The 16,539-nt window shown below is 42.3% G+C and overlaps 1 protein-coding gene across 3 annotated transcripts in view; it reads right to left on the bottom strand.

The window, feature by feature from the left end:
* Window positions 1-16,539, bottom strand: part of PREX1 (phosphatidylinositol-3,4,5-trisphosphate dependent Rac exchange factor 1) — a 239,229-nt gene that overhangs the window by 120,825 nt on the left and 101,865 nt on the right. For 2 of the 3 annotated variants that reach the window (XM_039351244.1, XM_039351245.1), the window contains exons 2-3: window positions 6,256-6,327; window positions 1,618-1,740 (exon numbers count right to left, since the gene is read on the bottom strand). In XM_039351244.1, the coding sequence (XP_039207178.1) occupies window positions 1,618-1,740; window positions 6,256-6,327 (195 nt within the window). The remainder of the gene's footprint in view (window positions 1-1,617; window positions 1,741-6,255; window positions 6,328-16,539) is intronic. The other variant, XM_039351246.1, reaches the window with a different exon arrangement.

Here is a 16,539-nt window from a genome sequence, read left to right as displayed (position 1 = left end):
TCTGTAGACATCTGTAGGCAACAGGAATATGCAGCTAGGCCATTTCCTGATACAGATACACTGCATGTACTGTATATTCAGCATTAATATTGTTTTATTATTTTTTATTACTGTTATTACTACTATTCACCGTTCACAACAATGTAAAGTCTTTAACTAGTACTGGCCTTCGTAACACTGAGTTTTTCCTAAGAACCTAGGATGTCGTAATTTATCACCGTAGTACAAGTGCAGAGCCAAGCAGTGTGCATTTTGCAATTGACAGGGGCAGATTTTGCCAAGATACAGATCTTCTAAGGGTCATCCAAGCTTTTTAGATATGGCATCCAGTATGCCAATAAACACTGGGACCACCATAGCCGGTTTATTTCCAGATTGATTTCCAAATCTTGTTACTTCATGATTTTCTTCAATTCTTTGTCTTCTGTTCAACTATCCCGATATAGATAGATAGATAGATAGATAGATAGATAGATAGATAGATAGATAGATAGATAGATAGATAGATAGATAGACAGACAGACAGACATGCATATAAATGCATATAAATGCATATAAATGCATGTGCATTTAACACATATAACAGATAACACTTCTACACATGTAACACCAACATATAAGTTAGTTTAGTATCTGCAATACATTAACTCATATTTAAGAATGCATTCCTTGTAAGGATTGATACCACTTATATTCATGGATACAATCACTACATAATATAAGGTTTTACAATTATTAATTTAAATATGAAATAAGATTTCCTACATTAACAGAACTGAACAACCTGATTGTCAGGACTTTTGATTCCTGAGAGGTACTTTGTTGTGCAAAGGTCTAGGCTAGTACCTAAAGAGATGCTGGTCTACTGCTATCCCCAAGCTGCACTCTGCTTGCTAGAAAAAGCAGGTGAAGACAGAAAACCCTATTTCTACATCAGATCATGGGAAAAATGGCCTTGGCTATGGGAGAAGGAGAAGAATAAATCTATGCAAACATGGTCATAAAGAACGGTTGATGAGACATGTGTGAGCCAAAGTTAGGGGAACATGTGGATGTGTTTTAAGGGCGATACTTCGACTTCTCAACAATGAAGGAATGGACACCATATCAAGTTATTTTGACATTATCTGAAAAAATTCTACAGAATTAGATTTTTCCTCCTAAAAAAGCTATAGACTTGCATTAGGATATGGAGGGCAATGGATATGAAGATGTAAAAGGATTTTATACAAGTCAATTAAAAAATTCTCCCTATTTCCCTACAGTGTTACAGGCACTTTAATTTACAGTTTTCGGGGAGGGGGCACTAAAAACTGTATATATGAGGCAGCCCTTCCTCCAGATAATTGGGACAAAATGTACCCATTTTTGCAGACACACTGACACGGTGGGATTTCTTTATTTGAGCTTAGAATAAGATGTGACACCAGTGTTGTTTCTCCAAACAAACAGGTGAAAGAAATGAGGCTTGGTCTACTTAAAGGAACCTTACATCAATTCTGGTATCTTATGAAATCACTTGATTGCCAAATCCAATATAGTTAATTTGCATCAAGATAACACAATTTCTGAGTCTAGCCACAACCCAGGGGAAATATTTTAATGTATTATACTCACAAATTTTAAGAAAACATCTCCCAGTTCATGCTGAGAATGAGGTTCCGGGTGTAAACAATATTCTAAAGCAGTCAGGAAGTCATTATGAACATCAAGTATATCTTCCATATTGGAAAATAAAATCTGTAACATAAAAAAAAATTACAGTAATAATTGCCAGTGAAAGTTTTGCAGATTCTTACCCCTCCACCCATTTGAAACAATCCTTGTTATGTTTGTTTTATACTGTTTAATATTTCATAATAAAACAATTTAGAATTTAATTGAAAGATTAGAAAATAACACAGAGTAAAGGCTGTGCAAGAACTAGAAAACTTAATTAACTATGGTTTGGCACAACATCTGAAGAAAGATTATCGTATTATAAAGTTTTAAGTCCCTAATAACTCAAATTTTCACTAACTCTGCAATGAAGATATACCTGTCAGAGTGTTGAAATGAAAAGTTCAACCCTTTGGTTTAACAACATAGTAAAAAGAAAAAAATTAAGCCCTGGTGATCACTGTGTGTGTGTGTGTGTGTGTGTGTGTGTGTGTGTGTGTGTGTGTGTAGCAAATAGACAAGATACCAGTGTGTCACAATTCTATCCCCACCCATTTGGTATATGCGCATGATGACATATCCACCATCTTGCTGCATTTGACACACAAATACTCCTGTAAAGTCCACTAATCTTATCTATGGGAGAACATACAGAAAGTTTAAAAAAATTACAAAGAGTGAAAACATTCAAAAATGCAATTTCTTTTCTCCAATTTTCCACTATGCAACACCACTATTAATAACCTATTATCTATTGCTAATTTTCAATATCAGTTTCTAAGATGGAATGGTAGTTATATATAAGACCCACTATCCTAAACAAGCATAGATACCATTACTAATGATTACAAATCAACTTAACTTTATCCCTGTTTCAATTCTGGTTTGGCAGAAGACTGCAAATCACCATTGCTCAGTTCAGATGTTATTCTAAACTAGAAATTCTCTTCATCATGAGTTCCTTATGGCATCTTGTCCAACTGGTGTTGTTATAATCTCTTTCATCATTAAAGCTTGTAAAATCTCTAATACTCTTCTCAGCATGAAATATGCCACACAGCAGAGACAGCTATATTAATGGGATCTGACAGACTTCAGTTATCCAACTGGTATGTGCTGCCTTCCTTAGCTGCTTGCTTCATGCTTCATACTCCTACCTGGAGAAAACTAAGTAATACTGCAAAGGTTACACAGAAAGTTCCAAAGACTGAAATTTAACTTTTCTTGTTGCTGTTTCCTTTTCAGTTATAACTTAAAGACAGAAAACTGGTAGCACAGTTATCTGAATTTAAAATTTCTGGCAAGGAAGAAGCCATATGCTTCTGCATCATTTACAGTACTGAAATGATACCATAGAAGAACCACTCTGTAGACTGAGAGTTCATCTAGATCAGGAGTATCAAACAGGCAGCCCATGGGCCATATGAATAACGTGCAGGCCACACACATCCCAGCTCCGCAAAGGCAAAAAGCGTCGCAATACTTCACAATACGTCATGTGACACGATTTGAGTTTGACACCCGTGATCTATTCTAGATTAACATCCTGAGTCAAAAGGTAACCAGTTATCTGCTTCTGGAAAGGAACATAAAGTCTTTAGGCCAAAGTCACAAATGGGAACCCTGGAAGCATCAACGTGAACACAAGGAAATTACTGAGGAAGAACTATGTTACTCTGTGCTCAGACTGCACAGAGTCTCATACATGGAATCCTAAATGCTCTGTGTTCAACAACTCACCAAGTCATAAAAGAATTAATCAGTGTTGTACTTAGCATGCTATTCAATGCTGGAAGTGGTAGAAAGTATCTTAATGAATGGTCTCAGCAGCAGCAAATCACAGTGTGATGGAATGTAGTGAGAAGGTGGATTCCCAGGAGGGAAGGCCTTCATTCCAGAGGCGTAAGAAGCAACTCAGCCCATATATCTTCTGGGCTAGAAAGAGGGTGAAGACAGTCTCTCTCTAATAGTTCACAGAGTATATTATGGATGCAGATAGTGGAGGTCTCAGGACAAGAACTTAGCTTGGAAGAATCACCACTTGGCCCGACATACAGTGACAGCAAAATGGCAATATATGAACAATGATGTCAATATGCAAATTCCAGCATTATTGTATTTACACCTTGACATTGGATCAAGTACATAAGTTGCATCATTGATGATGTCATGAACTGATCATTATTTCCTTCCTTTGTCCTTCCCTCTCATAGATGCCCATGATCTTCAGCTGCCTATTTCCTAGTAATTATATTACAAAACATTTTGTAAAGGCACATATCTTTTCTATGGCAAGTATTCAAAGGAAGTTTGATAGGCTAAGGTTTCATTTACCTGTCAAAGTTAATAGTAATTTACAGACCTGTCTTCCATAAATCTAAAAATATTTAGCTTAATGGCTGAGATATAGATAGGAGACACAGGTTCAAGCCTTTAAACCAGGAACCTGGCTAGAAGATTTTAGGCAATTAAATTTCTCTAAGTTTGAAAGACTTGTGAAGCCTTTTAAGGGAGGGTAGTCATTTGTAATGCTCTTTGCTACTTGACACATAGGTTGGATAAAAATATAATTACAAAATAGAAAAGAGCACATGTTTCCTTTAAGAAGTCATCCAACTAACACTAGTAGCCAGTAGTTTCATTTGGTACAAATACTTCAAACCTCAATTATATACTCAAAGAATAAAAAAGAAACTAGTTGTGATTATAGAGGAACTAATTTTACAGTCATAAAGCTGAGTAAATAAGAAATGTCAGTAATAAAATAGCAGGGCATACTCTTCATCAGTAAAAAAAAAAAAAAGAATATTAGCCAGAAGTGCTTAAAAGGACTGAAAATAAAGTAGCTAATATAATTTGATAAGCCACTGCTATAGTTCTAATTAGAGTAAACCAAATTAAATATATTATTTGAACCATTTCAAAACTGAAGAAAGGCTAGCTATATGATAAAAGGCTGCAACCCCACTGCAGAAGGCCTTAATCCTGAACTTTTATTTATTGAGTAGAAATAAATCCCAGTGAAATTAATGAAGCACAGCAGCCCAAAGGGCAGAAATGACAAGGAGACAGATCAGCGGGATGAGCTGAAGTGGAGGTGAGCCTGCAGGACAGAGCATAGAGTGGTGGGCCAGTGATGGGGGGGGGGAGGGTGGCAGACAGAACAGTAGAGCAGCAGGGATGGGAAAGTGTAGTATGGCAGGGGTGGATGGCAGAGTCAGTGGAGGACAGGCCAGAGAGCAGGGTGTCAGGGTCAGGAGGTATGGCAAGGACAGGGGGGTGCAAGACAAAGTGCAGGGCAACAGGCTAGGAGGACTGGCAAATTGCAGGTGGCAAGGATGCAGGATGGAGCTCAGGGCAGCAGAGTACAGGACAGGAAGAGATGGATTGGAGACAGGCCAGTTGGGGGAGTTTAAGCACACCACCTAGGTATAAATGTAGGTGGGCTTGCAAGCACCTGAATTTTGATCACATGATCATGGGGTCGCTGCAATAGCTGTAACTTTACGTACCAGCTGTAAGTTCCATATGTTCATCACTGTTAATAACTTCAAATGGTCACTGAATTAATGGTTGTTAAGCGAGGACTACCTGTCTGCAGATCTTTAATTTCTTTTTTGTCTTTCAAAATCTTCCCAGGAAATTCAGCAAAGCAAAATAAAACAAAAAATATAATTGTGCATCTGGAGAAAAGCCCAAAGAAACTTCAGGAGTAAACATATTTAATCAGTTGAGAAAAGCAAATTAATTTAAATGCAGTATTTGATTGTAAGACAGATATATTTAGAAGCTTGATAGGCAATAAATTAATTGGAATAAAAACAACAGAAATATTAGTAACTTTTTATTTGCAACATTTAAGGGCAACAAAAACTTCACTACTGATTTTTTGTTTGCTGAAAACAACAGAGTAGCTTGAGGACTAAGAGACCTTGGATAAAAAAAATCAAGGACTTGCCCAATTGCTTTCAATAATTAACCAGTGGAACAACCTGCCTCCAGAAACGGTGAATGCTCCAACACCGGAAGTTTTTAAGAAGAGACTGGACAGCCATTTGTCTGAAATGGTATAGGGTTTCCTGCCTGAGCAGGGGGTTGGACTAGATGACCTCCAATGTCCCTTCCAATTATTATTAATAATAATAGTAATAGTAATAAATGAAAGAATTTAGCAAGGAGGGAAAATACATCTAATTTTCCAAGTCAGAGGTACTTTGCCTTTGAACTGAACAAGAAATTTAAAGGAATTGAGATTGTAAGTAAAAATCATATATTTATTCAACTAGACCTTCTTCTGTTGGTTTTAGAAGAAACAATATTTAGGGACCGAAGCTGGACCTGAATCTTATGATCTGCATGTGGTCGCCACATTCATTTCTTCATTCTTTGTAGGACATAATATTATTGGACTTTTCAATTAAACAGGTGAAAAAGAAAAGATACTCCCTGCTGTTTTCCACCTAAATCTGTCTTGTAATATTATGTAGTTTCTGTTCATTTAAGGTAATGTGGTAATCCAAGCAATGCCATTAACAGAATTGATTTTGGGCTTCACATTATCTCAATCTTAACCCAAACATATTTTGGAAGCATTACCTTGACATTTTCCTCTGTTATATATTTCTCAGCTTTATCCACAGCATTTTGTCTAATTCGATGCAGAAAGGCCTGCAGAGAAATAAAAAAAAGATAATTATTTTCAAGCTGATCCTTCAGTGATTTCACTTATTTTATCTTCAGGATTTCATAGCATGAGCCATGAAATAAAAATCTGGGATTCTTCTGGGATAAAAGGGAGACTCCACACATTTTGATAAAAGCACAATGCAGCTTTGAAACAAGCAATTTCCTTCAGAAGCACTTGTGGTACTTTAATTTTGCTTAGACAATTGGCACCATTGGCACACTAAAGGAAACTACTGTTTGCTTAACCCCTCTGAAGCTCCCTTTAGTCCAGTGGTTCTCAACCTTTCTAATGCCGCGACCCCATAATACAGTTCCCCATGTTGTGGTGACCCCCAACCACTTATACATCACCAGGTGCCAGGGGCGTGGCCAAAGAAAAGGGGGAAAAAATGGCGGACAGCCTTGTTTGGCGACCCCCGTGAAATAGTCATTCGACCCCAAATGGGGTCCCGACCCACAGGTTGAGAACCACTGCTTTAGTCCTATAAAAACCTGACTGTTCTGTATTGATTAGGGAGGTGTGATGTCTGGATTTCATCAGGCAAAAAATATCTGTGTCACGTTAGGGGGATAGGAGAGGTTAAGAACTGAAGAGCTTAACCAAACAGAGTGGGGAAAATAAGGACATTCTGAAACCAACATATAGCATATATGTTTATGAAATCCTATAATGTAGTCTCCCTATCCCACATCAACACAGACCTACAGAACTGGAAAAAGCCTCTAATGGTATATGACAGTGATGGCGAACCTTTTAGAAACTGAGTGCCCAAACTGCAACCCAAAACCCACTTATGTATCGTCGGATGCCAGGTGGGTGTGGCCCATTGGGTGGGTGTGGCCCGTTCGATAGGCGTGGCTGCAGTGGTAATGGCAGACTGGGTGGGACTAAAAAGTTCAATCAATCAATTCCAACTTTGCGAGATCTTTTTCTTCCCCATGATAAGTTGAAATTGATTGATTGATTGAACCTTTTTTTTTTTTTTTGCACACAGCGGCGGAGGCCTAAAGCGAAAAGGTTTTATAAAATCCAGCTGAAGGCCTAGGACTGGGGTGACGGCGTGCGTGCCCACAGAGAGGGCACTGCATGCCACCTGTGGCACAGGTGCCATAGGTTCGCCACCACAGGTATATGAGAAGGACCTTGAGAGACCGGTCAAAGAAATGCTGCCTAGGGCATATCCCTCAGCTACATAAAGGGTGGAGGAAAAGACTCAGAAGAGATACCCTTCACACAAACACATACACTAAGTTCTCAGGTTCTAAAGGAGACTGAGGGAGACTTGCAAGATTTAGTTACAGTAATCTTAAAATAAAGTAGAATTAACTCTTCTGGTCATGCTTCCTAACTGGTCTACCTGGGAAAGCTGAAAGTGTCTTTTAGTCCAATCCTTTTTAGCAATCCAAATTATATCCTACATGAACACATTCAAGAAAAAGATGATAATTTCTCCCAGTAGTAATTGACCTCCATTGCACAGTCATTAAGATGTATTTTAACTGGAATCTGTTTTCTTGAAACTTAAAATTATTATTACTGTTCTGCTCTCTTGGAGAATAGAATGTGACATCCCGAACAATATTATCTTATCTAAGGATACCCAGGAGCATATACTCCACTCTTCAAGTTTCCTGTTTCTTATATTATCTTATATAGAAGCATGGATTAAATAAAAAAATTCTGTTATATCTATGACCATCACCACTACACCTTTCTCTGTACCTATTCTAGTTTATCTAATCATGCTTCCCTAAAACATAGTGTCTCATTCTGCCTGGTGTAGAATATAATGTGAGATATTAAAAGAATTGCAGAATTAGCTCAAGATCCATCTTAGTCCTGTATCATTTCCCTCATTTTTCTTCTCATTTCCCAAACACTGAAATAAAATCAAAAGTTCTTATTTGCTTCACCAAACTTCTTCCAATGCCTGTGGTACCAGATACCATATCTCATTCCATGTGAACACAGACCCACTGAAGACCATGCAGTTGTTCAGCCAACTGTGAATCCATCTGGTAGTGGGACCATCCATCCATATTGTTCCAGAGAAGACTATGAACTAGTTGATCAAATGCCTAGGGATATATTATTAAACTGGAAATACTTGTATTGTCAGGATTTGTGTTTTCTCAACTGATCTTGGGATAAAGGCCATTAAGTAGCACAACATAGAATTCTAAAACAATGTCTGCTCTAGCTAATACACAGGTGGTTCTTGACTTACAACCACAACTGAGCCTCAAATTTCTGTTGCTAAGTGAGTTTTGCCCCATTTTACGAACGTTCTTGCCACAGTTGTTAAGTGAATCACTGCAGGTTTTAGATTTGTAACCATGGGGATGCTGTAATGGTCTTTAACTGTGTAAAACAGTCATACCCGACTGTCAACTTTGAAAATGAGCATGGCTGCAGCCATTTTCCTTACTCATTTTCGGTTGACACATAGTACAGAGGGGGGGGGGTTTACCAGGTACTTCACTAGACTAAACAGATTTTCTCCCATGGGAACCAGCTGCTCCTGGGACTGCAGACTGGGCATTTTGTGAAAATCTCGCCAAGAAGATGTATTGGGGAACGTAGCAGCTTGCATAGCTTTAGGGGTGGGATTTCTTAACTTTGTATTGGGGATTATTATGTATCTATTCAGACTTGGTTTCACTTTTGACGTGCTGATACTTTATATCAGGGGTGTCAAACTCAATTTCATTGAGGGCCGCATCACATTGCAGTTGCCCTCGGGGGCCGGGGTGTGTGGCCAGGATGGGTGCAGCCTACTGGGTGGGTGTGGATGGAGTAGGTGTGGTCTACTGGGTGGGCATGGCCAACTCTACATCATTCGTGTCAAGGGTGCCTGGGCAGGAGTGGGATAGATCTGAGGGTCTCTGGCAGAAGGGGATGGGACCGGGGCAAGTGCCAAGGCATGGTCCACTGGAGGAGCCTCACTGTTCCTCTCACGCCATGCGGGGGGGGGGGGGGCTTATGGAGCTAAGACTGAATGTGTTTCAGCATAGATGGCCACCACAAAATTGTACATTGGTTCCCAGCCGGCCAGGGCCAAGGCAGCGGGGGCCGTTCCCTCACTGTTTCCAGGATGGCTTCGTGGGCCACATGAAACCATTTGTGGGCCGCATCCGGCCCCCGGGCCTTCTGTTTGACATGTCTGTTTTATATCAATAAACATGTTCTTTGAGGAACTTGCAAACCTCGGAGTTCTGCTTTGTCTCTGTCTGTCGGAACCATGACAGCCAAACTATTTTTATTAACTTAAATATTAAAATTAGTGGTTTGTGTAAGTTTTATATACAAGATTTATAGCAGTCAACGGAATGCTTATTTTTTTTCAAACTCTACTGGATGCGCATCCTCTTTCAGGAGTTCGGGCCCGTCATCGAGTGCCACATCGTGAAAGGAGTGGGAGAGGCGAGCTTGTGGCCTAGAAATCTACTCTGTACATGCTCAGAGGTGTTGTTACGTTCTCCATTCCCGGCTGCAATCCCAGCAATTGAAACCAACTCAGCTTTAAGGAGCCCCAGTTTGACTAGCCGTCCCACCATGGCTGGGTTGACTTTACACAATTGTTGGATGTCCGGAGAAGCCATTGATGAGCTGCACGAGAGGTACTTGGAGAAGTTGACCCAGCTCTTTGAGGAGCATAAGGCCAAGTACGGTCTGCCCCAAGACAAGTACCTAATGATCACCTAGCCGGCCACATTGGACCATCCTGGGACACAGAGGGGCAATATTATTTTTTTAGAGAATGTTTGTTGTGGGTGTGTGTATGCATGTAGATGAATGGTGGCCCTGTTATGTATAAATTTTATTATTGTATTTAGGGCGTATGAATGTGAATATTTTTATTTTTTATGTATATAAATTGAGTGTGAATGTGTATTGAGTGTTTGGAGTATGAGAATGGTGGAGTCGGGGGCGGAGCCTGGTACCCCCTCTGCTGAGTGCAATAGCAAAAGTAGGGGGGGCAGGACTTACCCTTGGGCTTGGTCTGTATGGAAAGCGAGTCCGGTCAGGAAGGGAGAAGGCTCGTGAGGGTGGGGGTACTCCGGGGAGGGGAGAAGGTCGGAGCATCCCGGTTATGACTGGGATGGGCAGATATGGCGGGAGCTGAGGGGCAGGCCATCTTTGGGGAACGAGGACTCGCTATGTTAGAGCGATTCCTTGTTCCGGCCCCTCAAAAGGCTCATCCTGTAGTACTGGTGACAGGGGAGTACAGGGCCCTAATTGTAGGCTGCTGTTGCTTAATGCCAGGTCTGTTGTCAGCAAAGCCCCCCTTGTCTGTGATTTAATATTGGACAGCGGGGAGGACCTGGCATGTATAACCGAAATCTGGCTGGGCCCTGAGGGGGGTGTTTCCCTCTCGGAGATGTGCCTGGACGGGTTTGTGGTGCTTCATCACCCTCGACATCAGGGCAGGGGTGGGGGAGTGGCAGTCATCGCTCGGAAGTCCTTGAGTCCTCGTGGGATTCCTGCCCCGGAGGTTGTTGGGTGTCAGTCCCTCCTATTGAAGTTGGGTTCACAGGTTCAGTTGGGCTTGCTGCTGACGTACCTACCTCCCAGCTGCGTTGCAATAGCCCTGCCTGCGTTGCTGGAGTCACTAGCTGGGTTGGCAGTGGAGTTCCCCAGACTTATAGTACTGGGGGACTTTAACCTACCATCACTCGGCGATCGCTCAGAGGCGGCGCAGGAGTTCATGGCTTCCATGGCAACCATGGACCTGACCCAGGTAATTCAGGATCCAACTCATAGGGGTGGTCACACACTCGACCTTGTGTTTCTCTCGGGGCAATGGAGACATGATCTGGAATTAAGGGGAATAGAGATCTCGCCCTTGTCATGGACAGATCATTTCCTATTGAGGCTGGACTTCAGAGCATCACTCCCCCATCGCAGGGAGAGGGAGCCGACTAGGTGGTTCCGCCCCAGGCGCCTAATGGACCCAGATCGGTTCCAGGAGGAGCTTGGGGAAATACCTGACTCCCTTGTCCACAACTCGTCCGGGTCCTTGGTTGCGGCCTGGAATGAGGCGGCGTCCGGGGCCCTGGATCGAATTGCACCTTTGCGACCTCTCTGTGGTGGTGGTCCCCGGAGGGCGCCTTGGTTTACTGAGGAGTTCCGGGAGATGAAGCGCCACAAGAGACGTCTAGAGCGATGTTGGAAGGCCAGTAACTCTGAATCTGACCGATCACTATTAAGAGCCTATCTTAGGACTATTATTTATCTTAGGACTTATTTAGTGGCGATAAGGGCGGCAAAGCGTGTTCACTTTTCCGCACTTATTGTGTCCGCAGAATCTCGCCTGGCCGCCTTGTTTAGGGTGACCCGCTCCCTTCTTAAAGTGGAGGAGGCGGAGGAACCCTTGCAGGGGAGAGCTGAGGAGTTTGTTCAGTTTCTTTCGGACAAAATCGCTCAGATTCAGAGAGACCTGGACTCCGCCTGGGCAGTGCCAGCCGAGTTGCCAGGGGCTGGTCTTAGTCATGTTATCTGGAGCGAGTTTGAGGCTGTGACCCCTGATGAAGTGGACAAGGCCTTGAGGGCAATGAATGCTGCCACCTGTTTATTGGACCCGTGCCCCTCCTGGCTTGTTTCTGCCAGTAGGGAGGTGACACGAGGCTGGCTCCAGGCGATAATCAATGCCTCCTTGATGGAGGGGTCTTTCCCGCAACCTTTAAAGGAAGCAGTGGTGAGGCCCCTCCTCAAGAAGCCTTCCCTGGACCCAGCTGTTTTGAAGAACTTTCGTCCCGTCTCCAACCTCCCCTTTGTGGGGAAGGTTGTAGAGAAGGTGGTGGCGTCCCAACTCTTGCGATCCTTGGATGAAACTAATTATCTGGACCCTTTTCAATCTGGTTTCAGGCCCGGCTACAGCACTGAGACTGCTTTGGTCGCACTGACCGATGACCTCTGGCGAGCCCGGGATAGGGGTTATTCCTCTATCCTGGTGGTTCTTGACCTCTCAGTGGCTTTCGATACCATCGACCATGGTATCCTTCTGCATCGTCTCGGAGAGGTGGGGGTGGGCAGCACCGTATTGCGGTGGTTCTCCTCCTACCTCTCTGACAGGTCGCAGTCGGTGCTGGCGGGCAGACAGAGATCGACCCCTAGGCGCCTCGATCATGGGGTGCCTCAGGGCTCGGTACTGTCCCCCCTCCTTTTTAACATCTACATGAAACCGCTGGGTGAGATCATGCGGCGACATGGGGTGAGGTATCATCAGTACGCGGATGATACCCAATTATATATCTCCACCCCGTGTCCTTTCAGTGAAGCAGTCGACGTGATGTGCCGGTGCCTGGAAGATGTGAGGGTCTGGATGGGGGTGAACAGGCTTAGACTCAACCCTGACAAGACCAAGTGGCTCTGGGTCTTGCCTCCCAAAGGCCAACTGGATGGTCCATCTTTAGTCCTGGGGGGGGCAAATTTACCTCCCTCAGTGCAGGCACGCAACTTGGGTGTCCTCCTGGACTCACAGCTAAATTTGGAACAACATCTATCAGCTGTGGACAGGGGGACCTTTGCACAGGTTCGCCTAGTGCACCAGCTGCAGCCTTATTTGGACCGGGAGGCTTTACTCACAGTCACTCATGCCCTTGTCACCTCAAGACTGGATTACTGTAACGCGCTCTACATGGGGCTACCCTTGAAGGGCGTTCGGAGGCTGCAGTTGGTTCAGAACGCAGCCGCGAGAGCGATTGTGGGCGCGCCAAGGTATGCCCACATGTCACCTATCCTCCGCGAGCTGCACTGGCTTCTTGTGGGTCTCCGGACGCAATTCAAGGTGTTGGTTATCATCTTTAAAGCCCTTCATGGCATAGGGCCAGGTTACTTACAGGACCACATTCTGCCGCACAGTTCCCAGAGACCGGTGAGGTCCCATAGATTGGGCCTCCTTCAGGTCCCGTCGGCCAGACAATGTCGGCTGGTGGGCCCTTGGGGAAGGGCCTTTTCTGTGGTGGCTCCGACCTGGTGGAATCCACTTCCCCCCAAGGTTCGAACTACTCCCACCCTGCCAGCCTTTAAGAAAGCCGTTAAAACTCTCCTGTTCCGGCAGGCCTGGGGCTGATGTCCCCGGGGGGGGGCAGGATATGATCGGACTCGCGGTATGACTGTATTATTTTATTGTTTTATGATTGTTTTAATCTCTGTACGCCGCCCTGAGTCCTTTGGGATTGGGCGGCATATAAATAAAATTAAATACAAATACAAAAAATACAAAATAAAGATATTTCACGAATACACAATATAGTTTCTTTTTTCACTGATTTTCCGTCAAAAGCAGAATTAGAGAAATGGAAGTGAGTTCCAAACAGAAATGACATTTCTCAGTTTCCATAAATTTCTATGAATGAACCATGGCTACAATTGAACAATCTCACATGGAAGCTTCTTAAGTGACCAGGAAGAAAAATTTAAAAAGAGCTTTCCAATACTTGAGCTTGCTGCTTTAGTTAGATACACAAATCTCTCCAAGCATCTCTGTAAACTTTATGTTTAAGGTAAGGCAGTTTATCCCCAGTTTGCAGAAGAAATGATGAGAAATGAAAGATACTAGAGCAGTGGTTCTCAACCTTTTTAATGCCGCGACCCTCAACTGGTCGTAAGTCGAGGACTACTCAACTGGTGCAGCACCGTTTGCAGAATGGGACTTTTGGCAGGCTCAGCAGAGCAGAGACAGCCTGGACAATTCCTATTGGCTTTCAAAAGCCAATAGAATAAAAGGGAGTAGCACAGCTAAGGAAAAGGGGGGAAAAATGGCGCACTGCATTGTTTGGCGACCCCCGTGAAATGGTCGTTCGACCCCAAATGGGGTCCCGACCCACAGGTTGAGAACCACTGTACTAGAGGCTGAGTTGAAGTATGAACCAGTCAATCTGCCCTGACGTGGTTATTTTCTTAAGCTTCAATGCTAGATTGCTACAAGATAAGTAGGCAGCAGTCAACATTTTGAATATGTTTTCTATAGTCTATTAGCACAAAAGGCAAACTGCTTTTCTATTTAAAACTGGTATGAATTGTTGTACAACTATTTCCTTGTCGCTCCTGATAATTAACTATAGAAGACATTCTTGTCTGTTCGAGTTATTAACAGAAAATATAAAATAGCTCCACAGGCCCATCTGTAAATTGCAAAGAGCATTCATCTGTGTGTAAAAATACACTGAGAAATTGTAAGAAATTCAAAGCATTTGGAAAACCATTTTCCACAGCAGAGATGGGGCATGCATTCTTATGTGAACTTTCATAATTGGCACTTCCTTAAATTTTATGTGCAATGTTCTGCACTGTATGGAATTTTTTTAGATAATACTGTAAACTGATGCAGAAATGGAATAAGATAAATTCAATATTTTTAAAAAGTGAGTTTTGCTCCATTTTACGATCTTTCCTGCCACAGTTGTTAAGTGAATCAGTTGTTAAGTTAGTAACATGGTTGTTAAATGAATCTGATTTTCTCATTGACTTTGCTTGTCAGAAGGTCACAAAAAGTGATCATATGATCCTGGAACACTGCAACCATCATAAATATAAGTCAGTTGCCAAGCATTTGAATTTTGATCACGTGTCCATGAGGATGCTGCAACAGTTGTAAATGTGAAAAACTGTCATAACTCACTTTTTTCAGTGCCTTTGTAACTTTCAACGGTCACTAAACAAATTGTTGTAAGTTGAGGACTACCTGTATCCATTAAAAAAGCTATCAGTACTACTTTAATGGGAATATTTCAGTGCAGTTATGTTGATAATCTATTTCTTAAATCCAGTGTTTACATACTCACTACAAAAAAAGCACATTCTCTTCATCAGATATAAACATACAAAAGAGCCCTGCTACTTTTCTGGAACTTCCCTTTGAAACTCTCCCTGCACACTGCCAATTCACAGGAACTACAAAGGAATTTTTCTCTACCCTGCTCTTATGAAATGCTCAAATTCTCTGCCCAGAAGCCTCTGTACAAAAGTGGCACTGAAGCCAGTAAGATTTGCTGACACTTAACTGATGGCAGATCTCTACTCAAATCAGTAATGGCTTTTACGTCCACAGAAAGAATCTATAGAAGTTGCTAAAATCAAACAATCTTGTGCAGATTTAAAGCCAAGGAGACTGACAAGTGCAGATGGCTCTTGCTGTTTCCAAGAATCCATGTTCTCCGGTCCTTGCCAACAACTGGACCAATTTTTCCTCTTCGTAACATCAGTAAATTCCTTGTGACAGTGAAATTACATGTTATGGTCAAGCAACTTGGAGGAGTTTCAGTGGATCCAACTGCATTAGACTTTCCTGTTGAGGAACGGGCCTGACAGACACTGGCAGTTCTCAGGAGATACCCAAACCCTTCTAAATTCATTCATTAAAACTGGGTATATAATCCTCAAAGATGTTTAAATAGCTGGATTCAAGAAGAATGTGCAAGAAAACATATTAGTGTGGATTGCTCTGTTCATTATTTCAGTCAGACATGCCTCCTTTCCATTCCCAGCCACCCTTGAGTTCCTGTCTTCTTCCAACGATGATTAAGTCCATCATGTTAAGTCACAATGTTATTTGTGTAATGTGTTTTAGCCACAATGCCCAAGGAGTAAATTGCAGCATAAGCCAAGCTAAGCCTGAACACACTTGTTAGTCTGGTCCTTATCTCAAGCTGCTCTCTAACAAGCCTGTGCAGATCATTCAACAAAGTTGCAAAGCCGCTACTCAAAAGCTAATCACAACTGCTCTGAAATCTTCTTGTGGATATTTCTATCGGAACAACTGGCAAAGAGTGGCTTCCAGAAGCTCTTCACCGCATAAACACTGCACAATGAATAAAATTTGAAGATGGACTTTGCTCATAATCACTGAAAGATGGGTGGCCCACAAATTAAATTACATTGAATTAAATTTTAATTAATTAAATTAAATTTCAAATATATTCTTAACCAAGCCACTGATAATAACATTTCGGTGAAGAAATTTTTCTGGCTGCAATGGGTGGGGGCTCAAGGAACACCCTCAACATCTTTCCAGATCTAATTGTAATGGCAAAATATTATATTCATGAATGATGATGATGATGATGATATTGCATTTAAAGAAGAGTATTGCATGCTTACAGTTTCTCATTACAGTATTTACACAATTACATCCCTACAATCCTCAGCCACAACTAAAAGGAAAATTTGCCTGTTACTCTGAAACACAC

Source organism: Crotalus tigris, unplaced genomic scaffold (genome assembly GCF_016545835.1).
Source record: "Crotalus tigris isolate CLP2741 ecotype Arizona unplaced genomic scaffold, ASM1654583v1 scf7180000018371.15429387391:27106975, whole genome shotgun sequence".
Taxonomy (NCBI): Eukaryota; Metazoa; Chordata; class Lepidosauria; order Squamata; family Viperidae; genus Crotalus; species Crotalus tigris.
The sequence above is the reverse complement of the archived record's forward strand: the minus strand, read 5'-3'. Positions and strand labels throughout refer to the sequence as shown.